The 23,213-nt window shown below is 42.7% G+C and overlaps 1 protein-coding gene across 10 annotated transcripts in view; it reads right to left on the bottom strand.

The window, feature by feature from the left end:
- The window catches only part of MAP7D2 (MAP7 domain containing 2), a 361,083-nt gene that overhangs the window by 9,302 nt on the left and 328,568 nt on the right, over positions 1 to 23,213 (bottom strand). For all 10 annotated transcript variants that reach the window (XM_069204676.1, XM_069204677.1, XM_069204679.1 and 7 more), the window contains 4 exons: positions 17,516 to 17,569; positions 4,645 to 4,723; positions 4,170 to 4,356; positions 1,692 to 1,967 (listed from right to left, as the gene is read on the bottom strand). In XM_069204676.1, the coding sequence (XP_069060777.1) occupies positions 1,718 to 1,967; positions 4,170 to 4,356; positions 4,645 to 4,723; positions 17,516 to 17,569 (570 nt within the window). In that variant the 3' untranslated portion in view covers positions 1,692 to 1,717. The remainder of the gene's footprint in view (positions 1 to 1,691; positions 1,968 to 4,169; positions 4,357 to 4,644; positions 4,724 to 17,515; positions 17,570 to 23,213) is intronic.

Raw genomic sequence — 23,213 nt, 5'->3', positions numbered from 1 at the left:
ACATTTTATTTTGTACTCTCTGCCGAACGGAGTGGGGGAGCAGGGCCAGTGCGTCATTGCTGCTGATTATCAGCAATGAGAAGTGCGCATGTAGGTTTGGCCGGCTACCTTGCTATAGCCAAACCAATATGTGCAATTCAAACCTCTCAACCCAGCTTTCTAAGGCAGCTGGAGAGCAGGCACAGCGTTCCCATGCCTTTAGGAGTGCTGGGCCTGCCTGCTCTAGCCAATCCAGATTCTTCACTCATGCGGCTTAAAGCATGAGAGCAGGGTCTGGAATGGAAAAGGTAGTTGGCTTTATGATGTCACCTCGCGGTTGGAGGAGTCTGGAGGCGGGGCTGGACAGCATCGAGGACATGCTGCAGGTGAAGGTAAGTGAAAGTGTATTTTTCTCTTTTTTCATTGTTTATTGTAATGTGTTTTGTGTTATATGTGTAATGTATATAATGTATGTATGGAAACGTATGTAGCATCCGACTGGTTTTTTAATACCACCAACCTCCACGCGCCCTGCCTGCATCCCCTGTAGCGGGACAGTGATTGGATGCTCGTTTAATACTGTAAACAAGTGCACAGAAATAATTTTGCCAAATGATAGTGGTTTCACTTAAGGGACATAGTGACTGCCAGCTCATCAGAAGACTCCAGTGCCTTAGTGAAGTTCTTCACTTTAGGTTCCATGGAACATATTATTGCATTCTTCACTGCAATTTAGTCGAAGGAAAAGCCATCTGCGATAAACATAGGGTAATGTAAACAAACCATTCTACAAGTATCAAGTCAGTGGAGATTTAAAAATATATACACAATCTTAACCAGAAGTGCTTGTAAGTCATCTGTCTCTGAATCACTATCATTGTAATTTTTACAAAAAGGTTTGCGGAAGAAAATTATTTTAGGCTCTGGATCATCTGAAATCGTGTAAAGTATGGGGAAATCCTCTATGAATGGGACCATTTTAGGTGACTTATCTGAAGAATTTCTTACTGTCCAGCACAATCTATACCACAATCAAGACCGCTCCCTCGAAGTGGATAAGGACTGCAACCTTTTGTGCCTTTTGTTTATAGCGCTTTCTAAGACGGATGTGAAAAGCACAATTCTTGATAACTGGTACCCAAAGGTAACTTTGGTAGCCTCCTCAACAGGGAGGATTGGGACACATCTCTTCTGGGTGAAGAGGTAAGACGACTTTTGTTGTTCAAGTTGCATTCTGCAACAAGAGTCAAATGTTCATGAGTGGTGGGTCTGCACTATATACCACACACAGAGCCAATGACGTAAAATAAAGGGATTAAATTCTAAAGTTACGAAGAGGGAGCAAGTGTTCAAAAATCTCAGTGATATCTGAATCCACCCACATGAGGTCAGAACAGGAAAATAACTTATTTTAAAATTGTCTTTAGAGCCAAAGCTTCTACTTCACAGTGACACCTCCACCCAGTTCACCGACTCGGATCCTACTGTCCTGTCTGTAACAGCTTAAAATTCTTAACATCCTTAATCTTATGCCTGGGGATATCTCTAAAATGAAGAATCACATTTTCCTATCCATTGATAGTATATTTCAAAGTACATGGCACAAAATACTGATGCAAACGTTTATGTAAAAAGGTCTTTACCGTCTTTATGTGCAAAGTAAAATATGTGCAGTACTATCGCAGGCATACCCGAGTATAGGTACACATTACCTGTGTCACAGTCTTAACATTCCTCTTCAATAGACTGTGTTCAGTGCAGTTTCTTGTCCAGGGCTGTTAAATCCATCAATCAGATTCCTATTGCATTCGTCCAGGCTGAGTCCATCTCTGGATATCTTGGGATAGGAGGCTGCACCTGTGAAATCCAAAAGCTCTTCAATGGCCTTAGCATTATTTGTTCCGTTCAGTTCCAGGGATGCAGCTGGGAGGATTTCATTCATTGGTGAAAATTCTGGGATAGAAACCAATTCCTCTTTTGAAGCAGGACTGTAAAGATACAAGAAATAGAAAAATTGGTTGAGCACTGACCTGGGAAGTGCCACATACTGTGTTTATATTCTAAGACGTGGCAATCCGGAACCTTATAGTTGTGATAGTGCCACCAATGGCCATTTAAATTTCACTTGCAGGTGCTGCAAACGAAGAAAAATTAGAAGTTGTATATAATTGGAAAATACATGTAGCTATTTTACCTAAATCTAATGACAGTGTAAATTACAAACATTTTAATAGTGAATTGTACCACTCTGTCCTTAGTTGGGGGAGTTTTCAGTGAGGTATTTTACACTGCTGACAAAGATAGATCATACATAAAGATTACACACTTGTGGTTGGTGTCATCCTAAAGCACAGGACTAACAAAACAACTCCTTAGTCAAGTGTGTATATGTGCAGTACTAGAGACCTGACTCATCCCTCCCTATGCATACCCCATCTTCAGACCACTATCTCATGAAAGACAATATGCATGCCGTCTAAGTTTAAAGTCCATTAGCTAAGGCTAGCTCAGTGGCGGTAATATGCACAACTCTATGAACTCTGAGAACATCACTAACTGCAGCTAGTACTAAGTTAGGTGTCAACATTGTTCCTACCTTTCACTGTGTATGGTTACTCTGTAGTGGTTACTGGAAAAGTGCTAGAACTACTACAAGTGGCAGCCACTGGCAAAATCTCCAAAGCATTTAACGCTCTCCCCACTCATTTTTATTATCTATCAAAGAGGAGACACTGTCAGTTGGTAGAAAAAGTGAGGACTGAAGGCTTTGGTAATTGTAAACAGAGGGTCTACTAAAATAAAAGTATCATAAATCCTTAAAAGGTGCATAGCTTACTAATACTTGTATTAAATGTATCAAGAAGAGCCTAGAAGACTGCACCACCTCTTCCTTTCGTGTCTAGGACAAAGTGGTGGACTTGCATGGGTCATAAGGCTGACCTCCTGTTATAGCTACAGGGACACAATAAGCTGGAAGAGGCATTTTCAGAAAACTGGACTTGGACTCTACTGGTTGGCCTCTGGCAGATTCTCTGTCAGTCTCAAAGTGCCCCCACTGAGATCCTTGGAGCTTTAGAAGCGTACTCCTGTGGTGGATTGGAACTTTCAGGACTAAAGTCAATCTGTGGGGTCCCTCTGAAGATGTGAAGAAACAGTGCAGGCCTTCATCACTCTCCTGCACTCTAAAAGGTGTCCAACATGCAGATTAGGGATGATGTGATGAACACCACTTCTGAATTCACCCCAGGACCTGGAACATGTGTGAAGCTACACCTGGCACTATGAGAGGTCAGGCAGGTCTGTGTGATCTCTAGTATTAACATGTGGGGACTAAAGCGTGGTCCTGAAGTCTGCCACTGAGAAGATTGTAAACAATTTTAGGTCTGTGGACCAAAGTGTCCCTTCAGCACCATGTCCAGACATCTGGGTTTGTGTTGGAGAGCTCTCTGGTTACACAGTTTACAGGGACACCTTTTAAATGGAGGAGTTGTTTCCACTGTGTCCCTGGCATTTTTTCCACAGACAGTCCTCAAATTAGTAGTTCCACAGTGACAAACACCAAATTCGACGATGCAAATGCCATACAGATCAGCCTGCCAGAGCACCATTACATTGTCTCCCAAAGGTAAATAATTCTGCTGGGTGCTATGTCTGTGCGTCATGACTTGTGAAATACCAAAGTGGCTCCCAGGGAGCGGGCCTGATTAGTTACTTAATTTGGGGATTTTATTTATATTCCCAACAAATCTACAGGTGGCATGGAGCTGCCAAACACTACACATCTTTCATGTCTCAACCTCATAGCCTCAGCAGCAAAGTTTCACTCTTATTAGTACTTTCATGTTGCTATATTCTGCACTACTTGTAGGAGGGCTTAAAACTCAGTAAACGAAAAATACAAATGTTTTACCTGCAAGAAACCATATCTTGCCAAACACACCTGTCAATGGTCTATTCACCAAATTTGCAGGCTGGGGAAAGAGATGCTTATAGGTCTTGAGTTGCCAGACCATGGAAAGGCTGCATCAAATGCCTATGTAGAACAATAGGATGCATCAAAGACTAAGTAATGCTCCTATGCCTGTAAGTTCTTCTGGATTCGCCCTTCGTTTCATGATCAAAGTGAAAAGGCTATTCTGTTCTCAGCCCACGTTTTATAAACAACTAAAATAAAACACGTTTCTTTATACCTAACATCCATAGATTGCACCTCATCAGTTGAATCGTCTACACTGTTGGATTTCCCGTTGATGGTATCTAGTTGAATTGTCACTGCAGAAGGCTTGAAGACATTGGAAAAAACCTCAGGAGTCTTGGAATCAGTAATACCATTTACTACACCTTTGCTTCCAGGAAAGACCAACAGTCCATTGACATCTAGGGGGAAAAAAAGAAGTCATATGTCAAATTATCACCAGTGGTGTAAACAGTATGTTTGACCTGAGTTTTAGTCATTAGAGAAATCACTTGTGGGAACACATGAGTATTCTGCATCTAGCTCTGTGGTCACTGCCTACATTGTCTATCTATTTCATTAATACAATAATAAGCTTAGATCTCCCTCATAATTTTTTCAACATCTGAAAGTTACATGGGGCCTGACGTCTGTTGCTAGTTACATTCATTGCTTCATATACATTTTACGTATATGGAAATACTTTTTACCAGGTTGAGTGATAGATGATGCTTTGTCTTCCTTATCTGAAATCAGTGTTGAATGAATCTCTGGCTGTGATTCTTCCTTCTGTTAGAAAGTGATATGAAAATGCATTAACAGCTTTGTGGTATTGGTAAAACATATACGGGAATCATGCTGTATATAAAACATTTTTTGATATGCACTGGTAAAGAATGGTTCAAGATGTTCAATGTGGGTAGTTATGTCAATATCCTTGTTGACCCAAAATGTAATGTATGTGTTTTTGTATTTTCTTTTTTATAATTACACTTCATAATGAGGAGGGTCTCTTAGTGCACTAAAAATAGGGCAATGTCTGCTTGCATTCAAGTGACTTCCCGTTAAGAACCTAAAGTTAGTGTCAAAAACAATTTTGATTGCTCCAAAGAGTTAATGTGATTTCTTTTTATTGAAAAAAACTAAGTTAAAATAAAAAATTCTTATGTGTTGCTTCATTATTTTGATCATATTATTTCGGAGTTACTCATAAATTACACATGTATTCCTTTTCTTTCATGAAAATCACCCCATTACATTTTAGAGCATATATGACCCTTAGTCAGGAGGTTACTGATCTCATGTAGATAATCAGATATTTTGGAGGATTTCTATTGCATTGGGAATTTAAAATAATTTACACTTGAAAACATTAATGCATCTGTACTTATTCATTACCTACTTTGTGTCAAGATCAGCATCTATGAAAAAGATTACAAGTGTTCTGGAGAACAAAACTGATCTACAATCTTAAACCCAATTAGACCATTCCAACGTGTCTTCCAAAGTTATAATTTTTAACAGGTACAAACACAGCATGCTAAAAAACACCTTCAGTAAACGTTAACATTTTTGTAAATTTTTTTCTTAGGCATGCATTTTGACAACCTCTGTGTCAAAGCAGAAAAACATTTAATTTGCAGTAAAACCTAACAAAAATGGACTAGCTTAATATATATTTTACCCCTCTCTAAACTGTGTTTAATGTTCGAATCAAACACGAATGTTACTTCAGAGGTTCATAGGTAGCCACATTGGACAGTAAGGATTGAGGATGTGTTACTAGCAGCTTGGAAACAGAATCTTTGTATGCTCCATATGAAATGCAAGGAGGTTCAAACAACCCACTCACTACCTTTCCCAAAATAGCATGCATACAGTATTATTCTCCTCAAACAACGACACTATTAGAAGGCACCATCCGCATTTTCTGTCATGTACAGTCCAGTAATTTGTGAACTAAGTTTGGCCCACACATACACAGTATGGGTAGAAGATAACCTAAGAGGTAAGAATGGAAGTAAGTCAACTGACACCAGTCAATCCTTGCCAATCGCTGCTGGCAAACATATTTGTATCTATTGGACTTAAATTGGCAAAATGCAAATCACCATGAGGCAAACAGCAAAATACACAAAAAGCTTATGAATTGTCACAAATGTTTAAACTACAAGTAAAAATGGCACCTAAAGATCCTTTGATCATATCCAAACAAGATTGTGCCACATACAATGCAGTATGCAACACTCATGCAAAACAAATTCTGCAGATCTACAACTGCCTGAGAGGTACATTATTTCGTATCCTCCAGAAAGTTAAATATTCCTGAAGAACAGGTTTTCAGATATTGAGTAAGGAAAAACTTGGGCTACATAATGGATGAAACAATGAAGCAAACATTTTTATTAGGATCAGCGCACCAAGACATAGATGCTTCCTCACTCCAATTCCTTAAGCATTCTAATACATGCAGTAACAATTAATCTATTTAATTTCAGAATCAAAGGTTCATCACATCAAGTTTGATGCTACAATGTTTGCGGTTAGCTCACATTCAGCTCCCAAAACAATTTCCAGAACATGAAACAACTTAGTCTTAAAGTTTGACGTGCATGTAGTATCACACAGGCTTAAGTATTAGTTGTACACTTTTTTAGTGTTTTTATTAGCTTTTCAAAAATAAAGAACACCATAGTACAATCTGCAATATTCAATACAGTACCAACATATGTACTCACATTACATACCCACATCATGCTCAATCTGTCTTAAGTGCCAAGAGTAGTCAAGAAAAAAGCAAAGATCAGGAACCAAGCACATTAGCAGTCGAATCTGCTTCAGCATGAGTCAGTAAATAGGAACTAAGAGGGGCCCAAATATCCTATGGCTAGGACACAGAAGGTAGCAATGAGGCATATAGTTCACTTGTGGTAACACAAGAGATAAGGTCACTTAACCAGTGATCAACTGTGGGTTTCCTACTGCTGCCCCTCAGTACTGAAATCCGCTGTTTACAAGCAGGAGCACCATAACCACAAATCTTCTGTGATGTCGGCTAAGAGGCCTGACATATCCCAGGAGCGCCGTGACTGGGGTGAGATCAACAGCCTGTTCTAGCATATTGGATATGTGTGTGAAGATATCCCACCAATACTCCTGTATAATAGTGCAATTACAAGTGATGTGTGAAAAATCCGCATGGTCAGCTGTGCACTTGGGGCATTTATGAGAGTGTAATGGGTCAATTTTAGCAAGGGACTAGGGAGTGGTATTCACAGGATCTCGTAATGTAGGAGTTTATGTCAACTGTTTATTGACACCAATTTCGTCTGTAGGCAACAAAACTGCCACATCTTATCAGAAATGGAGGAGTTAAATCCTACTCCCAAGCTGCCTGCACTGCAATTCGACATATGGGGCCAACTCAAGGCTGGCGTGGATTAGGTGGGATACAAGACTAGTGCTGTTTGCCGATAAAATCTCCAAAGTGAGAGGGGAGAAGTTAGGTGGGTCCTCAGGAAAGGTGGGCAATTTTTCAATATATGTACTGTGTAAGCAGAGGTGTACTAATTAATCCATCAGGGAGGTCGTTCCCTCAGCCTCAAAGATGGAGCATAGGTCAAGTTCACCCTTTGTGAAGAGATCACCTAAACTGCAAAATCGATGTGTAGAGAGTATACGTTGTACCAGTATTTCTTGTGCCATTGGTAGCCATGGGCTATCTTTGAGGGGACTCTCGGGCGAGAAAAGGACATCATAACCTAGGTGTCTCCGGAGATGAGACCATGCCAAGCAAGTCGTGGAGAGGGTATGGATGTCCCAGGGTTCTCAAGGTATGCCCTTCGGGAGTACACAAGCAAATGGAAGCAGATCCACATGATGCCTCTCAACTGCCTAGCGTCGGGGTGATACCAGTAGTATGAAAAATGGCATTGGGACACCAAATAATTAAAGATCTGGTATTCGGAACCCACCGTTGGAGTAGGGGAGAGTGAGCGTCTCCCATAGAATTCTGTGGCGGCGGCGAGCCCATATTAGACTTGTTAACCGGGTTCGTATTATAGAAAAAAAGAAGACATTCAGTGCTATTGGAATATTGAGGAATAAATCGAGAAATGGGGAAGTATATCCATTTTTATAATCGCAATGCAACCCACTATAGATAGTGGAAGGCGGACATACCGGTCTATTTGGGTGGAGAGGGTGTTGATATCTGGGCCACAATTATCTCTGATTACCTCATCTTTTTGCTGGTGAAAGAAGATGCCCAAATATTTAGGATAATCATTGCATCATTTTATGGGGTACTCGAGGGCACAGTAGAACCAGTAAGTGGGAAGAGTTCTGACTTATGCCAATTAATCAAAAGGCCGGATAAGGTGCTGTACTGGATAATCTCCTAAATAAGCAAGGCGAGATGCAGGGCAGGGTCACTCACAAAAAGCAATATATCGTACCTGTAGAGGTGTAGTCAAAATGGGGCCCTTTTGAAAACAAAGTCCCCTGTGTAGATGGCCTTCCTGAAAGCACTGAATTAAGGGGTCTAGGGGAATAATAAAAAGGAGGAGGGAGTATCCCTGTCTAGTGCATCGGGATATGGCAAACGTGTCTGTGAGATTGCCACTGACACGCAAATGGATGACAGATTGGCATAAAGTACTACAATCAAGCCCTGGAAACCCTGAGGGAGGCTCAGCTTGTCAAGCGTCGCCCGCAAGAACGGCCACTCAAGAGAATTAAATGCCTTCTCAGCGTCCAGGAGGGCAACAGGTTCCTGGAGGGTGGGGTTAAATTGGTTTATTATTGCAAATATTGTGCACAAATCTTCGGTGGTGGAACAATGCAGAATAAAGCCGGTCTGGAGGGGGGAGATTATATCCTCCATCAGGAAAGCCAAACCTGTTGCAATGACTTTTGCCAGAATTTAGTATCATAACTAAGGATTGATAAAGGCCTGTACGAGGTACAGGGGTGTGGGGGTTTGCCAGGTTTGAAAAGGAGGGCCTCCATATGCTTTGGGTAAGGATACGGTCTTCGAGAGCCTCTGCATATACTTCAGAGAGGTGGGGGACTAGGGCCGTTTTGAAGGTCTTGTAGAAGTGGACATCAAGACCAGGGGCCTTGGAGTCACCTAGGGCATCAACGGCTTGAAAAATGTCTTCTTGTGTGATAGGGGCCGTAAAGGAATTGCTGTTGGCCAGTTATAAGCCATACCATGGTGATCTCAAATAGATAAGATGTGATCTCCCCAGCGGGGTCTGTATCTCTTGAAGTGTATAATGTGTGATAGTAGTCAAGGAGAGTACGGGCAATATTACCATCACCAGTGAACAGGGTGCCATCATCGGTTCGGCTGTGTGGACTGGAGAACTGGGGTACTCATTGAAAGATGATAGCGCAATTGATTGTGATTTGTCTAGAATGCCTGCTCCCAAGTAACACCATTGGAAAGTCAAATACCTCAAAATCCACCAGATTTCAGTTGATACCGGCCGACATTATGCAGCAGGTAATTACATTCTTCATGGTTAGACTGCTTCCTTTGTCTTAAATGGAATAAGTTTTAGATTCGAACACATATGGAGATCAACAGCCTATAAAGAGGCCGCAATCTGAGCTCATGAGGTGACGGATGGAATGCTTAAAAAAAATCTCAGCCATTGCCAATCGCTCAGCTGCATCTGAATCCATCTGTTTTCAACCACCATGCCACCTCAGTTTGGTCCCAGCCATGTGCAAATCATTCTTGACCCTGCTCCTCAAGGTAGCAGTCCAGTCCTAACTGCCAATCCAGGTCTCCCTGAATGGGAACACAAGCAGCCTAGGACCTGTTTAGCCCTCATTAGGGCTCTTTAGCTAGTAGTAGCTCGGCTTCCAATGGCACAGTGAGCCTGGGACCCATGTCTGGGCATTCCCAGCGCACTAAAAGAGTTAAATGCAAAAAACAACAAGGTGGCAGATAGAATGCCTGAATTAATTTCAGGCACTGGCAATCACTCAGGCTGTAAATTAGTCTTGACCCTGCTCCTCATGGGAACAGTCCAGCCCTAACTGTGAGGTATGGTACTCCCTGAACCAGAACACAAGCAACCTAGCACCAGTTTTGCCCTCATTCAGCTCTTCAGACAGGTATAGCTCGGTTCCAGTGGTATAGTGAGCCCAGGATCAAAAACAGAAATCATAGAACACAATACTCATAAGTAGAATCCTGAAAGCTGGCTATCTGACTATGAAGAATGTATAGGATGTTGTATTTTCTCAAAGGCCTGCATTTATGCAAGCACACATTTCTCTATGAGCCTCACTTAATATAATGTACTGGAAATTAAGTGCAAAACTAGCTGGAGTCACAGAGGGCTCCTTAAACAATGGTAATACTACTGCATTTTGCAAAACATCTGAGGCTGACATTTGCTCAAAATGCACATGAACGCTTAAAGCAAGATAGAGGCAATGTATGGAGCAAGACAACTTAAGTTTAGGGTTGCAGGTGTAGAGGGAAAGGCTAAACATTAGTCCTAATAAGAAATTATCTGCAGCATTCACTGGACAGTGGATTAAAAATGTGCTATGTCCAAATACTTAGCGTCAGTGACGAGAGATGCATTAGACCAATGAGAAAAATAACTGAATGCTGCTGCTTTTGCAAAGCCAGACCCAGGATACCCATTTGGCATATAAACATGCATAGAAGTTTTAAATGTTGCTAGTGACCAACTTTAAACTGTTGAAAAGAAATGCCTGCCAGTTCTACAACATTTACAGACTCCCTGGGAATTGGGAGAGAGCAGAAGCTCCGGGGAACAGGCTCTGGTTGCACTAATTGTCAGCCTACAGAACTTCTGTGAACCTGGTCTATTAGTAGTCCACTGTTATAGTACTTTACATCAACCTTTAGAGGGTCATGTCAAGACGTGGCCCATATGTACAGGCGAAGGGGCCTCGCCTTTTTCCCGACAAGACAATTGTGTATTTGTGAGTGAGCATCATGGATGGGTGTGCTTGTGAATGCAAGTGTGTGATTGTGTATGTGTGCGTGTGGACCCTGGCTCCGTTCCGCTCCGCTCCCCTCCCTGCTAAAATTACCAGATGGTACTGGTCATGGCTCAGACCAGCCATTGGGAGGAGGGTGGGGGACTCTGCTGAAAGGGAAGCAGACAAAGGCATAAATTAACATGTTTTCTAGATGTGTCCAAAGATCTGTCCATTTAGAAACAAACTGCCCAGGGAAATGCAGGTAATACTGGGCCTAAATCTCCTTGAAGCCTTCTATCTTTTCTTTTATGTCTTATGGAGAAAGGGAATCCTTTTCTAAAGAAAGAAAACTGGTAGGCACCATGGCTGAAGTTAAAAATAAATGTATACCATGTTTTGGGTGATATAGCTAAGCCCCCATGATCAAACAGCGGAGGGAGAAAATGTAAAGTATAAGAGAAAAGTAACACAAAATTTAGAATCAGACTCCCAGAACCACTGTTCTGTGACACAGTTGAGCTGCAAAGGACATGTAATTCCCCAGGGTATGGAAACCCAGGGCCATCCAACAAACACTTTGATAAGTGGAATCTTGTTAGGTCTAACTATGAGTTGGTCCACACATACCTACGGAAATAAGACATTACTTAAGAATAGGGAACCTGGCTTAGCTAGTCAGAACACTTTGTAAGAAAATGAATGGTTAATTCAAGAGGATACTAATGGAGCCTTAGACCCTAACCAGACCATAGCACACACTTTTTCAAAGGAAGACCCTATCACAATGTAATTGTCAAATGCAACTACAGAGTTTTTACAAACCGTTATTAGTCATGTTCCCGGGGGGATGTTTGGGATATAATATTACTACTTTTGTTTTTCTTAGTTATTTCCCAAATAGATAAATATACATATAGGCGTAGAGCTGCAGGGGGAGATCTAGCCTCTATTTAACAAATTCTTCACTATGCAGAACCAGAACAATTGGCATATTCCTCATGAGATGCAAACCTTGTGTGATTTACTGTGAAATGTCACACTGATTCTTTCTCTGCCTTGTGGCATATCAGAAAAAAAGTTTGAGTTTAAAAACGATTAAAAACATCTAGTGCCACAAATTACAAGCTAAATACGAGGTTGTTGTTTTTTTATAGAAGGTATTACATGCTTAACCAGTATGCATGCATTTCAAACCTCAGACAGGACTGGTTATTGGAGGTTGGTAATAGTTACTATGTATTACACAGACTAAAATATCGTTTGCTCTTAAGGTTGAACTAAAAATCCATCGCTGTATTGACAAACTCATCAGTATGAGGATCATTATCACAAATAAAATATGAACGGTTACTAACCCAAGAGAACCAGTTCCCTTTTTATTGGGAGATAGCTACTCAATTATTGCTTTCAGCACATCAGGAAAACAAAGACGATCCTTGACTCAAGCTGCTGCACTGCAAGTTTATGTGATGCAAGTCAACCCTCACCTGAAGTGCGCATCACCTGAAGTGCACAAAACATTCACAACAAACACACACTCGAGGATAAACAGGTGTGATGCTGCATGCCTGGACCCCATCTCTCCATTCCCCACTGCGAAGGAACACAGGAGGAAAGCAGAGACAATGGGCAAGTGTAGCAGAATGAAGCAGAGTGATTCCACAGCAGGGGGGATAGTTCCAAATTTAACATCACTACATCAGTGAAATCCATGAGACTGTGAAGGTAGATCCCCATACACTAGAAGTCAGAACCAACTGGAAGGAGGCAAGGGAATATGCAATAAAATGAAGGATTCGGGCAAAAAGCCGATAAAACAACCAGGAAGGAGGAACGGAAAAGGAGCAAGGATGCTCCTTGTACTCTGAAACACATAATAAAGAGTAAAACTTCAGAAATATGTGCAGGATTCCAGGATGACTATCGTTCTGTGGAATATGGCATTTAGCAGATGAAAAAAGGCCAGGGCAGAAGGTGAACACTGATCTCTCAGGCATGAACTCTGATTATGAAGATGGCATCTTGAATCTCAATGTAGCCATAACCATAAACCATACAGCTGCTTTGTTGCACTTCAGTGTGGTCTGCACCCTCAGCACTCTGGACTCCAACAAACTGGTTCTCATACCTAAAATGAGACTGTTGAGGCTTCAGCACTGCAGAAGTCGCGCCAGCTTTGAGGCTTGTGCAGCATGACTTCATGGATGCCATCAAGGTATGAAGTCTCCTGCTGCTGCTTTGACTCCCCTGCATCCACCTAGATAAAATGATTCTAAAAGGCACCACCCTGTGCTCCTAACAGATTAATCACTTGTGTTACATATAGGGGGCTTTCTGAAGGTAGTTCAAGTTCAAAGTTAAATATCTCAATAGCTCATAAGCCCCTTTCATCACCCGCAGTAGCTTCCATAAGAATATAGCTAAAAGGATGGAAATTATATGCAATATTCATTTATGTACTATTAGATGCAGAAGAAGTGGTAAATGTTGAATTAAATAAACAGATACAATTAGTCCATGAGATCAATTACGAAATCTATGTCGAATAACCTTCCCTTATTTATTTATCTGCAAACATTTTTGCTCTGTGACCCTTTCAAGTAGGGTGACGAACATCCTTTCTCCAGCTACTGATTTTGTAAAAGTTCATATCCCATGTCAGGCAAGAGGATCCATTAATCCATTTTATCACCCATAAATGTTAATTTTCTAATAAGGCCAACTGGAAATCAAAGAGCTGGAACCAGGGTCTCCTTTTACCATTTCTCAGAGGATGCTTAGCTATTCTTTAAGCTGACTTCATTTAAGGCTGTCCAGTAAACTAAACTTTAAATGTTTAAAAACCCAGATCTGTGACTGGGGGTGAGTGTTTGCATTGTTCAGCACTCCATCCATCATCCTTTTGTGTTGCTAAAGTTGCCCTAAGTGGGAAGGGTATGCCCAGACGTGGGTCCTGTGCTCACTGTGCCACTGGATTCAAGCTAGCCTGGCTGATGAAGGGTGATACCCTGACACCGGTCCCAGGATGCTTGTTTCTGGTCCAGGGAGGACAAGGCCTGGCAGTTCGGGCTGGACTGATTGGCATATGGCTGGGTTCAAACTAGGGTGGCATGGTGGGCAAAGGAACAATGGATTAAACACAGATCTGTGACTGGGGGTGAGAGTTTGCATTGTTCAGCACTCCGTCAATCATCCTTTTGCGTTGCTAAAGAATGTTTTCTTTTCAGCCACTATGTATTTTTTGTAAATTCAGTCTTTGTGGTCTGTCCGCACAGAAGAGAATAGAGCAACCATATTTGTTAAATCTACTACATTTCCTGAATTGAAGACAGTTCCTAAGCAACTGACAACAACTTTACATACTAAAAAGATTAGCTTTTTTTTACCTTAGGAGATATTCACATCCCTTCAGCCATATTTCCTTTCAAGGCGTGGTGCTGTTTTCACACAAAACTTATTACTTTACAAAAATGGATGATTCACATGGGTTTAGGTTAAAAAAAGAGTCTATTACTTAATAAATTATTCCGCTGGAGGAGGCATTGAAAGGAAGAATATTAGTTATAACTTCTCTGGCATATAATGCTTCATATCTTGCCATTTTGAAGTGTTGTAAATAACAGAGGCTACGATTACTCAATTTATGATACTTAAGTTAGCGGCATCATAAGAATGGAAGGCTAAGTCTGCCATGCTTCCAGCTCACTGCCTTCGGTCACCAATTTAGGTAACAGTAAGTGTTCAGCACACTGAACCATCCTCCCAATCTCAACGTTTGGATTAGTCTATTTTATTGAGTTTTGCTCTGCTTAACTAATTTTTCTGAAAGAACTCAAAAGCTACCTTTTGAAAACGGTTCTGTAATTGAAATACAAAATATTTTTGCACTTAAGTTATATATACATTAAACTATGTTATGTATACACACACACACACACCCTGGGGTAATTATGATTACAATTGTAGGGTGTGCTTGTATCTAGCTGTGTATTTGGTACAATGCTCTAGAACATAATTAAACACACAAAATATAATTTGAATACAGACACGGATTTACCAGCTTGGGCCATTTTATTAACAAGAGACATACTTAATTGTTTAAAGCTTATATTTTTGGGATAGGTTTTAGAGCAGAAGATAAAGCGGCGGATTTAACAAGTATAATAACACAGCAGCTACGTAAGGGCTTGAATTGCCCCATTTAAATTTGCTATTAATACTGCGAGAATGGATAATATCCTTGATATAAACACTGGACTAAATGATTCAAATCAAATCATTAACATTTATAAAGCGCGCTACTCACCCGTGCGGGTCTCAAGGCGCTAGGGGAAAAAGGGGGGTTATCGCTGCTCGAACAGCCAGGTCTTTAGGAGTCTCCGGAAAGCGGAGTGGTCCTGGGTGGTCCTGAGGCTGGTGGGGAGGGAGTTCCAGGTCTTGGCCGCCAGGAAGGAGAAGGATCTCCCACCTGCCGTGGAGCGGCGGATGCGAGGGACAGCAGCGAGTGCGAGGCCAGAGGAGCGGAGGAGGCGGGTGGGGACGTAGAAGCTGAGGCGTCTGTTGAGGTATTCCGGTCCCTTGTCGTGGAGGGCTTTGTGTGCGTGGGTGAGAAGTCGAAAGGTGATCCTTTTGCTGACTGGGAGCCAATGCAGGTGTCTCAGGTGTGCGGAGATGTGGCTGCTGCGGGGTATGTCGAGGATGAGGCGGGCCGAGGCGTTTTGAATGCGTTGCAGGCGATTTTGGAGTTTGGCTGTGGTCCCGGCGTAGAGGGTGTTGCCGTAGTCCAGGCGGCTCGTGACGAGGGCGTGGGTCACTATTTTTCTGGTGTCGGCAGGGATCCAGCGGAAGATCTTGCGGAGCATGCGGAGGGTGAGGAAGCAGGCGGAGGACACGGCGTTGACTTGCTTGGTCATGGTGAGAAGAGGGTCCAAGACGAAGCTGAGGTTGCGGGCGTGGTCTGTGGGGGTCGGTGCGGTGCCGAGGGCCGTGTGCCACCAGGAGTCGTCCCAGGCGGACGGGGTGTTGCCGAGGATGAGGACTTCCGTTTTTTCAGAGTTCAGTTTTAGGCGGCTGAGTCTCATCCAATCTGCGACGTCCTTCATACCCTCTTGTAGGTTGGTCTTGGCGCTGGCGGGGTCCTTGGTGAGGGAGAGTATAAGTTGGGCGTCGTCGGCGTAGGAGGTGATGATGTCGTGCTTGCGTACGATGTTGGCGAGGGGGCTCATGTAGACATTGAAGAGTGTCGGGCTGAGTGATGAGCCTTGGGGTACGCCGCAGATGATCTCGGTGGGTTCTGAGCGAAACGGAGGGAGGTAAACTCTTTGGGAATGGTTTGAGAGGAAGGAGGCGATCCAGTCCAGGGCCTGGCCTTGGATTCCGGTGGAGCGGAGGCGGGTGATTAGATGTATAATCATGGGAGTACAGGTAAGTTCAATAACATACCCTCATACTGATTAATTTTTCCAATGTATTATAATTAACAGAATATTATAAGCCCCAATTATTCTTGTAGATGGTGTTTTACTTCTCTACCATGTGCCTGAGCGATTATTATTAAATTAGTGCTATGGCCCATCCCTTCTGATATTGAGCTATCACTTATTGGTTTTGGAATTCAAGCTAAATTACATGTTTCCTCATCTTATTCAACTATCTCCCTAACTTGGTGTTATTCAAGGAGGATGTGAAAATACTAACTGCTGACTGTGTAAAAAGAGACTTCTTCACAGCAACCTGATAGAAATGTTATTGTTGCTTAATAAGTCAATTAAAAATAAACGCTGTTCTCCACTGGATTGCCTCCAGGAAATCTTTGCTATGTACAAATTACTCCAGATGGGAGAGGCTTCTGTTGCAGTTGTAGCTTTTATAAATTCCAGAATTCCACATCCGTTCTCAACCTGCAAAGGATATTTATTTATGGTGTTCTCACAATACTTTAATACAAAGTAGGGACTAGAAAAGCTGCATCAATACAAATGTGTGTCTAACCTAAAGTAGGAATTGTCCTATTGTATAATTTTGGAACAGCTATTACGCAACTTCACCTGTGGCATCCCACGTATTGTAAACAATGATGAAGGTTTAACGGCTTAGTGACTTTTGCCTTGGGATCTGAAGAAGTAAACGGGTTGTAGTAAGGTGGTGGGGGTAGTTGGAGCGGTGGAGTTGGGTGGTGTGATAGATGGCAGGTTGTAGTTGCGTGGTTGACAGATCACAGTTGGGTTGTGGCGCCAGTGACAAATTGTAGTTGCACAGTGCGGACAGGTGGTGTACTGTAACTGGTTAATGGGGTGGTTGGTAGGTTTAGTTGGGGGTTTGGGTTTTAGTTTACAGATATGTCGTGGCAAAATGAAGTAGGAATGTAAAAACACTTTGAAGATGCAGAATAATCCTCACTTTGCAATGTAATAGTGTTTCTAAGTCGAGCCCAGAACACAGAAACCGATTAAATCCTTTTATTTTATATAAAGACTAGAATAAAAGCTTATAAAAATAGAACTTCGCTGCTATCATATCCATTAGAGTAGAAAAAAATAATGGTTAACATTTTTACAATAGCACATCAGGCATAAACTAAAAACTGAAGTAGCATGCTGCACTAACCTTTACTTCCGGAACATCGCTCTTCCTGGTTCTTTTCATGATTTCATCTATTCTCTGAAAAACAGAACATACCGCTGGAGAGCCCATTAACTTGATACGAACACATGACTGTTTAGAAAGGACGTCATGCACATTTGTGGATGATTCATTTCAGTGAACTATGAGCAGCCAGGCCAACTTCTAAGAGCCATGGATAAACCGCAAAAGTTGTCAAAACATCATTTTTTGTCAGTTTTTTGCTAAACTATCCAAAACCAGAAAAATGGATGGCAAAGACTGAATAGGAAAAATACTTCAAACAGATGAGCTTAATCATTGAAAATGCAGTGTAGCTGTCTGCCTCCCTGGTGGTGTATTGATAGGAAACAAAATACTGTTACAATACAATAAAACATTGCATTAATTTTTTTTTTTATTGGGTTATTTCTAGAGCACAGATCTAGATTCAAAACGCGAAGCGATCACTGTACATTTAACAAGCAGAGTAGTACACAATTCTTAGAATGTTCTCAGAGGGCATGGTTCAGAGATTGTGCACGTGAGCATGGGTGAAAGCAGGGAGAAAGATGATCAATGGGATGGGGCACTGGGAGTAGTGAGAAAGTGAATACTGTTGATGGGGTTCAAGTGAGTCACACATAGGGAAGAGGAGAGAAAATAATATTTTGTTTACATGGCTAGGACCAAGAATTTGTTCAACATGTAAGTATTCAGTTCCTCCTCACCTGCAAAGGTAAGGGGTGAGTAATTTGGAGAAGACTGCGGACCACACTACTGAGGTATAGAAAGGGGAATAATTGACTTCACAAGCCCAAAAGGCCAGACTGTGCCACAGACGTCAAAAACTTTTTGCCCCAAGGTTTTGGTAGGGGGCGATTCTGCTGTGCTAGTGGCAGCCATTCGACTCCATCTTGACTATGACATCTTCAGCACCTTTGGCATACTAACATTTATTTTGGACAAGTTTTAGAGTAAGTAGTGAATAGCAATAAGACTGTTATGCAGAATCACCTACTGGTGATAAACAAGTAGTTAAATCTGCTGCCTCTTTCTATCAGTTTCTAAACACCAACTCTCAAATAAATCTGCAGATGAATTCCTCCCCCCAATCTGAGTTACATTCCAAAATTGGTCTCTCAAGTTAAAAGCTTTCCAGCTATCCACTTATTGTATGTTATGCACTACAAGAGTAACAGGATAGAAAGTTATCTCTTGGTCCTCAGACCTAAGTTGTGGAACAATCTGCCACTCTTCCAAGAACTAGTGAGGATCCCTTTTGTTCCAAATATCCCTTAAATTCTAAATAACACACCTTAACTTAAATCTTGCATCTGATGGACATCATAGGGTAGAGACTGATTCTAAATTGCCATTCACGTCGATTTATTTTATGTATTAAGTACATATCTAGTGAAATTCGGTTGTTTCTTTACCCCAGAATCCTCCAGCCAGTGCTTAATCTGAGCCAGTAGTTGCAGGTGGATCCCTACAGCTCTCATATTTGGGAACCGGGATTTATGTTTTATAGTCCGAATTTGGCCCAGAACAAGGAAGAGAAAAACTCAAATGGTGGAATGAGGGAGAGAAAGACAGAAAAACCGTGACAAAGGGCTTGTTTTATATTATGGCGGATGGTTACTGTCACAAACTTGACAGTAATTCCGTCTGCCATACTACAATTAATATAGAAAATAATAGAAACGTAATATGGTGGATTTCCATCAAGTTTGTAACAGAGTAACCTTGTCCACCAAGATATAAATCAGACCCAAAGTGAGAAAGCGGGAGAAAAAAACAGAACGTTGAAATGTGAGGTAAGTGGACGGAGTGTATGGTGGTGGTCGAAAGAGGCATTGGTGGAATAAAGACTAGACAACCTTGCTATTCAACATTTGGAAGCACCGGTCGCGGGCTTCTTATTTGTCTGCAAACTAAGCGCTGCCTCCATTTACATAACTTCCGTGCAAATTTTCTTAAAATATTAAGAACTGGAGAATAAAAAAAAATCTAAACTTAAAAAAAAAAAAAAAGAAACTGATCTTTCCAGAAGAGCTCTTTTTAGGCTGGATTTCTATAGGTGGGTAAAACAGATAAATATCAATATGAGGATTTTGCTGATCATGTACAGTAGTTCATGTGGCCAATCATACAAGCAATACCACATAAACAAGCATTGGCAAAGCCAATAGGTCGGGCCCATGCAAGAGCTGTTGGCTTTGCCAATATGTTTTAGCCATGTAGTGCAACTGCATGGCTGCTGTTCAGCATGGCTAAATGTTAGTGGCGTGGAGTGCCAGAGCAGAGTGTCGTGGACTAGACTAGGGTGTTATGAAGTGGTGTCGAGAGATGTGGAATGGTGTAGAGTGGCATACAGTGTGCAGAGTAGACCAGCATAGAGTCAGTGGCATGTAGTAGAGTGGTGCAGGGTAGACTGCAGTAGTTTAGAGCAGATAGTTCCAGAGTAGAGTGGTATGGCGTAGAGTGCAGGGCAAGTGCAGTGGTGCAGGGCAGAGTGGTGCAGGGTAGAGATCAGAAGACTAGTGCAGTGGCGTAAAGTGGGTAGAGTGCAGTGGTATTGAGTACAGTGGTGCAGAACAGGTAAGAGTGGCATGGTGTGATGCAGAGTATAGTGGCATAGAGTGCATTGGGGTAGAGCGCAGTAGAGTAGCATAGAGTTGAGTGATGCAGACTTGAGTGCAGTGACAGATTGCTGCAGAATAGAATGGTGTACAATAGAAGAGAATGGTGTAAAGTCCAGTGATGTAGAGCACAATGGTGTAGAGGAGTATAACCGAGTGCAGTGTTGTATAGTGCAATGGTGTAGTGTTTAAGTGTAGAATGGTGCTGAGCAGAGTGGTAAAGAGTAGAACAGAATGGTGTAGAGTGCAGTGACGTAAAGCACAATAGCGTATAATGGTGTAACATACAGTGGTGCACAGTGTTGCAAAGTATAGAGGGGTAGAGTAGTTGGCGTAGAGTGCACTAACAGTAGAATGGTGTAATCGCAACAGCATATAGTAAAGTGGTGTAGAGTGGCGTAGAATGGTGCAGTGTAGACTGCAGTGACACGGAGTGTCACACAGTGGAGTAGAGTGGCGTAGAATGCAGTGGTATAGGATAGACTGTTTCGCAGTCCAGTTAATTGGTGCAGGGTAGAGTGCAGTGGCATAGAGTAGTGGCACAGACCACAGTGGAGTAGAATGGTGTAGTGTAGACTGCAGTGACATGGAGTGGCACACAGTGGAGTAGAGTGGCGTAGAATGCAGTGGTATAAGATAGACAGTTTCACAGTCCAGTTAATTGGTGCAGGGTAGAGTGCAGTGGCATAGAGTAGTGGCAGAGAGCACAGTGGAGTAGAATGGTGCAGAGTACAGTGGCGAAGAGTGCGATGGCATGCAGTGGAGTGGCTCAGAGTGGAGCAGAAAAGCATAGACTCCAGTGGCATAGAGTAGATTGTTTCAGAGTAGAGTGAAGTGGCGTAGAGTGGAGTGGTGCACAGTACAGTGCTGTGGCGTAGAGAAGACCCATAAAGTGAATTGGCATTGAGCGCAGTGTTGTAGAGTACAGTGGTCTAAAGTGCAGTGGCCTAGAGTGGAATGGCGTAGAGTGGAGTGGCATAGAGTGGAGCCGAGTAGCCTAGACTGGAGTGGTGTAGAGTAGACTGCACTGGCATAGCGTAGAGTGGTGCAGATTAGGGAAGCATTGAGAGAAGTGGCAGAGTGCAGTGGTGCACAGTAGATTAGAGTGGTGTAGGGTTTACTGGTGTAGAGTGTAGTGACAAAGTAGAGTACAGTGGTGCAGAGTAGAGTGCAGTGGCATAGAGTGCAGTGGTGTAGAGTGCAGAGGCACAGAGTAGATTGTTGCAGAGTGCAGTGGCGAAGAGTGTAATGATGTAGAGCGTTGCAAAATAGAGTACAGTGGCTTACAGTGCTGTGGTGCGGAGTAGATTGGTAAAGAGTGTACTGGTTTTGAGTAAAGTGGTGTAGAGTACATTGGCATCGAGTGTAGTGGTGTAGAGTGCGGCTGTGTAGAATGTAGGGAGATAGATTCCAGAGGTGTTGAACGGTGCAGAATGCATTAGAGTGGCGTAGTGTGCAGAGTAGATCAGAGTGGTTTAGAGTGGAATGGTGTAGAGTGCAATGGCATAGGGGAGAGCGATACAGAGTAGAGCGGCAAACAGTGCACTGGCATAGAGTGTAGTGGCATAGAGCAGAGTGGTGCAGAGCAGAATGGTGCAAAGTAGAGAGCAATGGCAGAGTGCAGAAAAGAGGGACGTAGAGTTGCACAGAGTTCAGTGGCAGAGAGCGTAGTTGCAGAGTGGAGTGGTGTGGTGTATAGTAGTGTGGCGTAGAGGACACTGGTGAAGAGTGCTGTGGCATAGAGTGGTACAGAGTGGCTTAGAATGTTGCAGAGTAGAGTGGCATAGAATGGAGTGGTTCAGAGTGGAGTGGTGTAGATTGCAGTGGCATAGAATAGTGGCGTACAGTGCACTGTCAGAGTGCAGTGGCATAGAGTGCAGGATTGCAGAGTTGACTAGAGTGAAGTGGCCTAGAGTGGATTAGCATAGAGTGGAGCGCAGTGGTAAAGAGTGCAATGGTGTAGAGTAGAGTGCAATGGCACAGCAGAGAGGGGTGCAGTGTAGAAAAGCACAGAGTGAAGTGGCACAGAGTGCAGTGGTTCACAAAAGAATAGAGTGGTGTAGAGTGTAGGGGCATGGAGTAAAGTGGTGCTTAGTACAGTGCAGTGGCATAGAATGCAGTGGCACACAGTAGAGTAGCGTATAGTTCAACAGCAGAGAGTGTAGTGTTGCAGAGGGCAGTGGTGTAGAGTGGCGCAGAGAGCAGTGGTGTAGAGTGCAGTTGCGTAGAGTGGTGCTGAGTAAAGTGACGTAGAGTGCAATGGCATTGAGTTCGGTAGAGTGTTGTAGAGTACAGTACTGTGATGCAGAGTAGATTGGCATAGAGTTTATTAGTTTTGAGTAAAGTGGTGAAGAGTGCATTGATTTTGGCTGCAGTGTCGGAAAGTGCAGTGATGTAGTATTCAGTGGAGTAGAGCAGGGTAGACTGCAGTGCTGTAGAATGGCAAAGAGTGGAATAGAGTAGCTTAGTGTGCAGTGGTGTAGAGTAGACTGTTTCAGAATAGAGTGCAGTGATGTACAGTGCAGAGTAGACTAGAGTGGCTTAGAGTGGATAGGCGTTAAATGCTGTGATGTAAAGTGGAGTGATGAAGAGTAGAGTGGCAGAGTGTAGTGGCACACAGTGCACTGGCATAGAGTGTAGTGGCGTAGAGTGGTGCAGCATAGACTGCAATGGCAGAGTGCAGTGGCGCAGAGAACAGTGGCATAGAGTTCAGTGGCAGAAAGTCCATTGTTGCAGAGCAGACTTTAGCAGAGTGCAATGGTGTATAGCAGACTGGCATAGAGCGCATTGGCCAGAAGTGCAGTGGCACAGAGTGGTGTATAGTGGAGTGACGTACACAGCAGTGGAGCACAGTACAGTGTAGAATAGAGTGGCATAGAGTGAAACAATGCATAGTGCAATGGTTCAGAGTGCAGTGGTGCAGAGTAGATTTACGTAGAGTGCATTGGATTTGAGTAAAGTGGTACATACATTAGTGTAGAGCGCAGTGATGCAGATTAGAATGCAGTGGTGCAGAGCAGAATGCAGTGGCGCAGAGTGGATAGGCATTGGATGAAGTG

This window comes from Pleurodeles waltl, chromosome 8 (genome assembly GCF_031143425.1).
Source record: "Pleurodeles waltl isolate 20211129_DDA chromosome 8, aPleWal1.hap1.20221129, whole genome shotgun sequence".
NCBI lineage: Eukaryota > Metazoa > Chordata > Amphibia > Caudata > Salamandridae > Pleurodeles > Pleurodeles waltl.
Note: the sequence above shows the minus strand (reverse complement) of the source record. Positions and strands in the feature narration are given on the sequence as shown.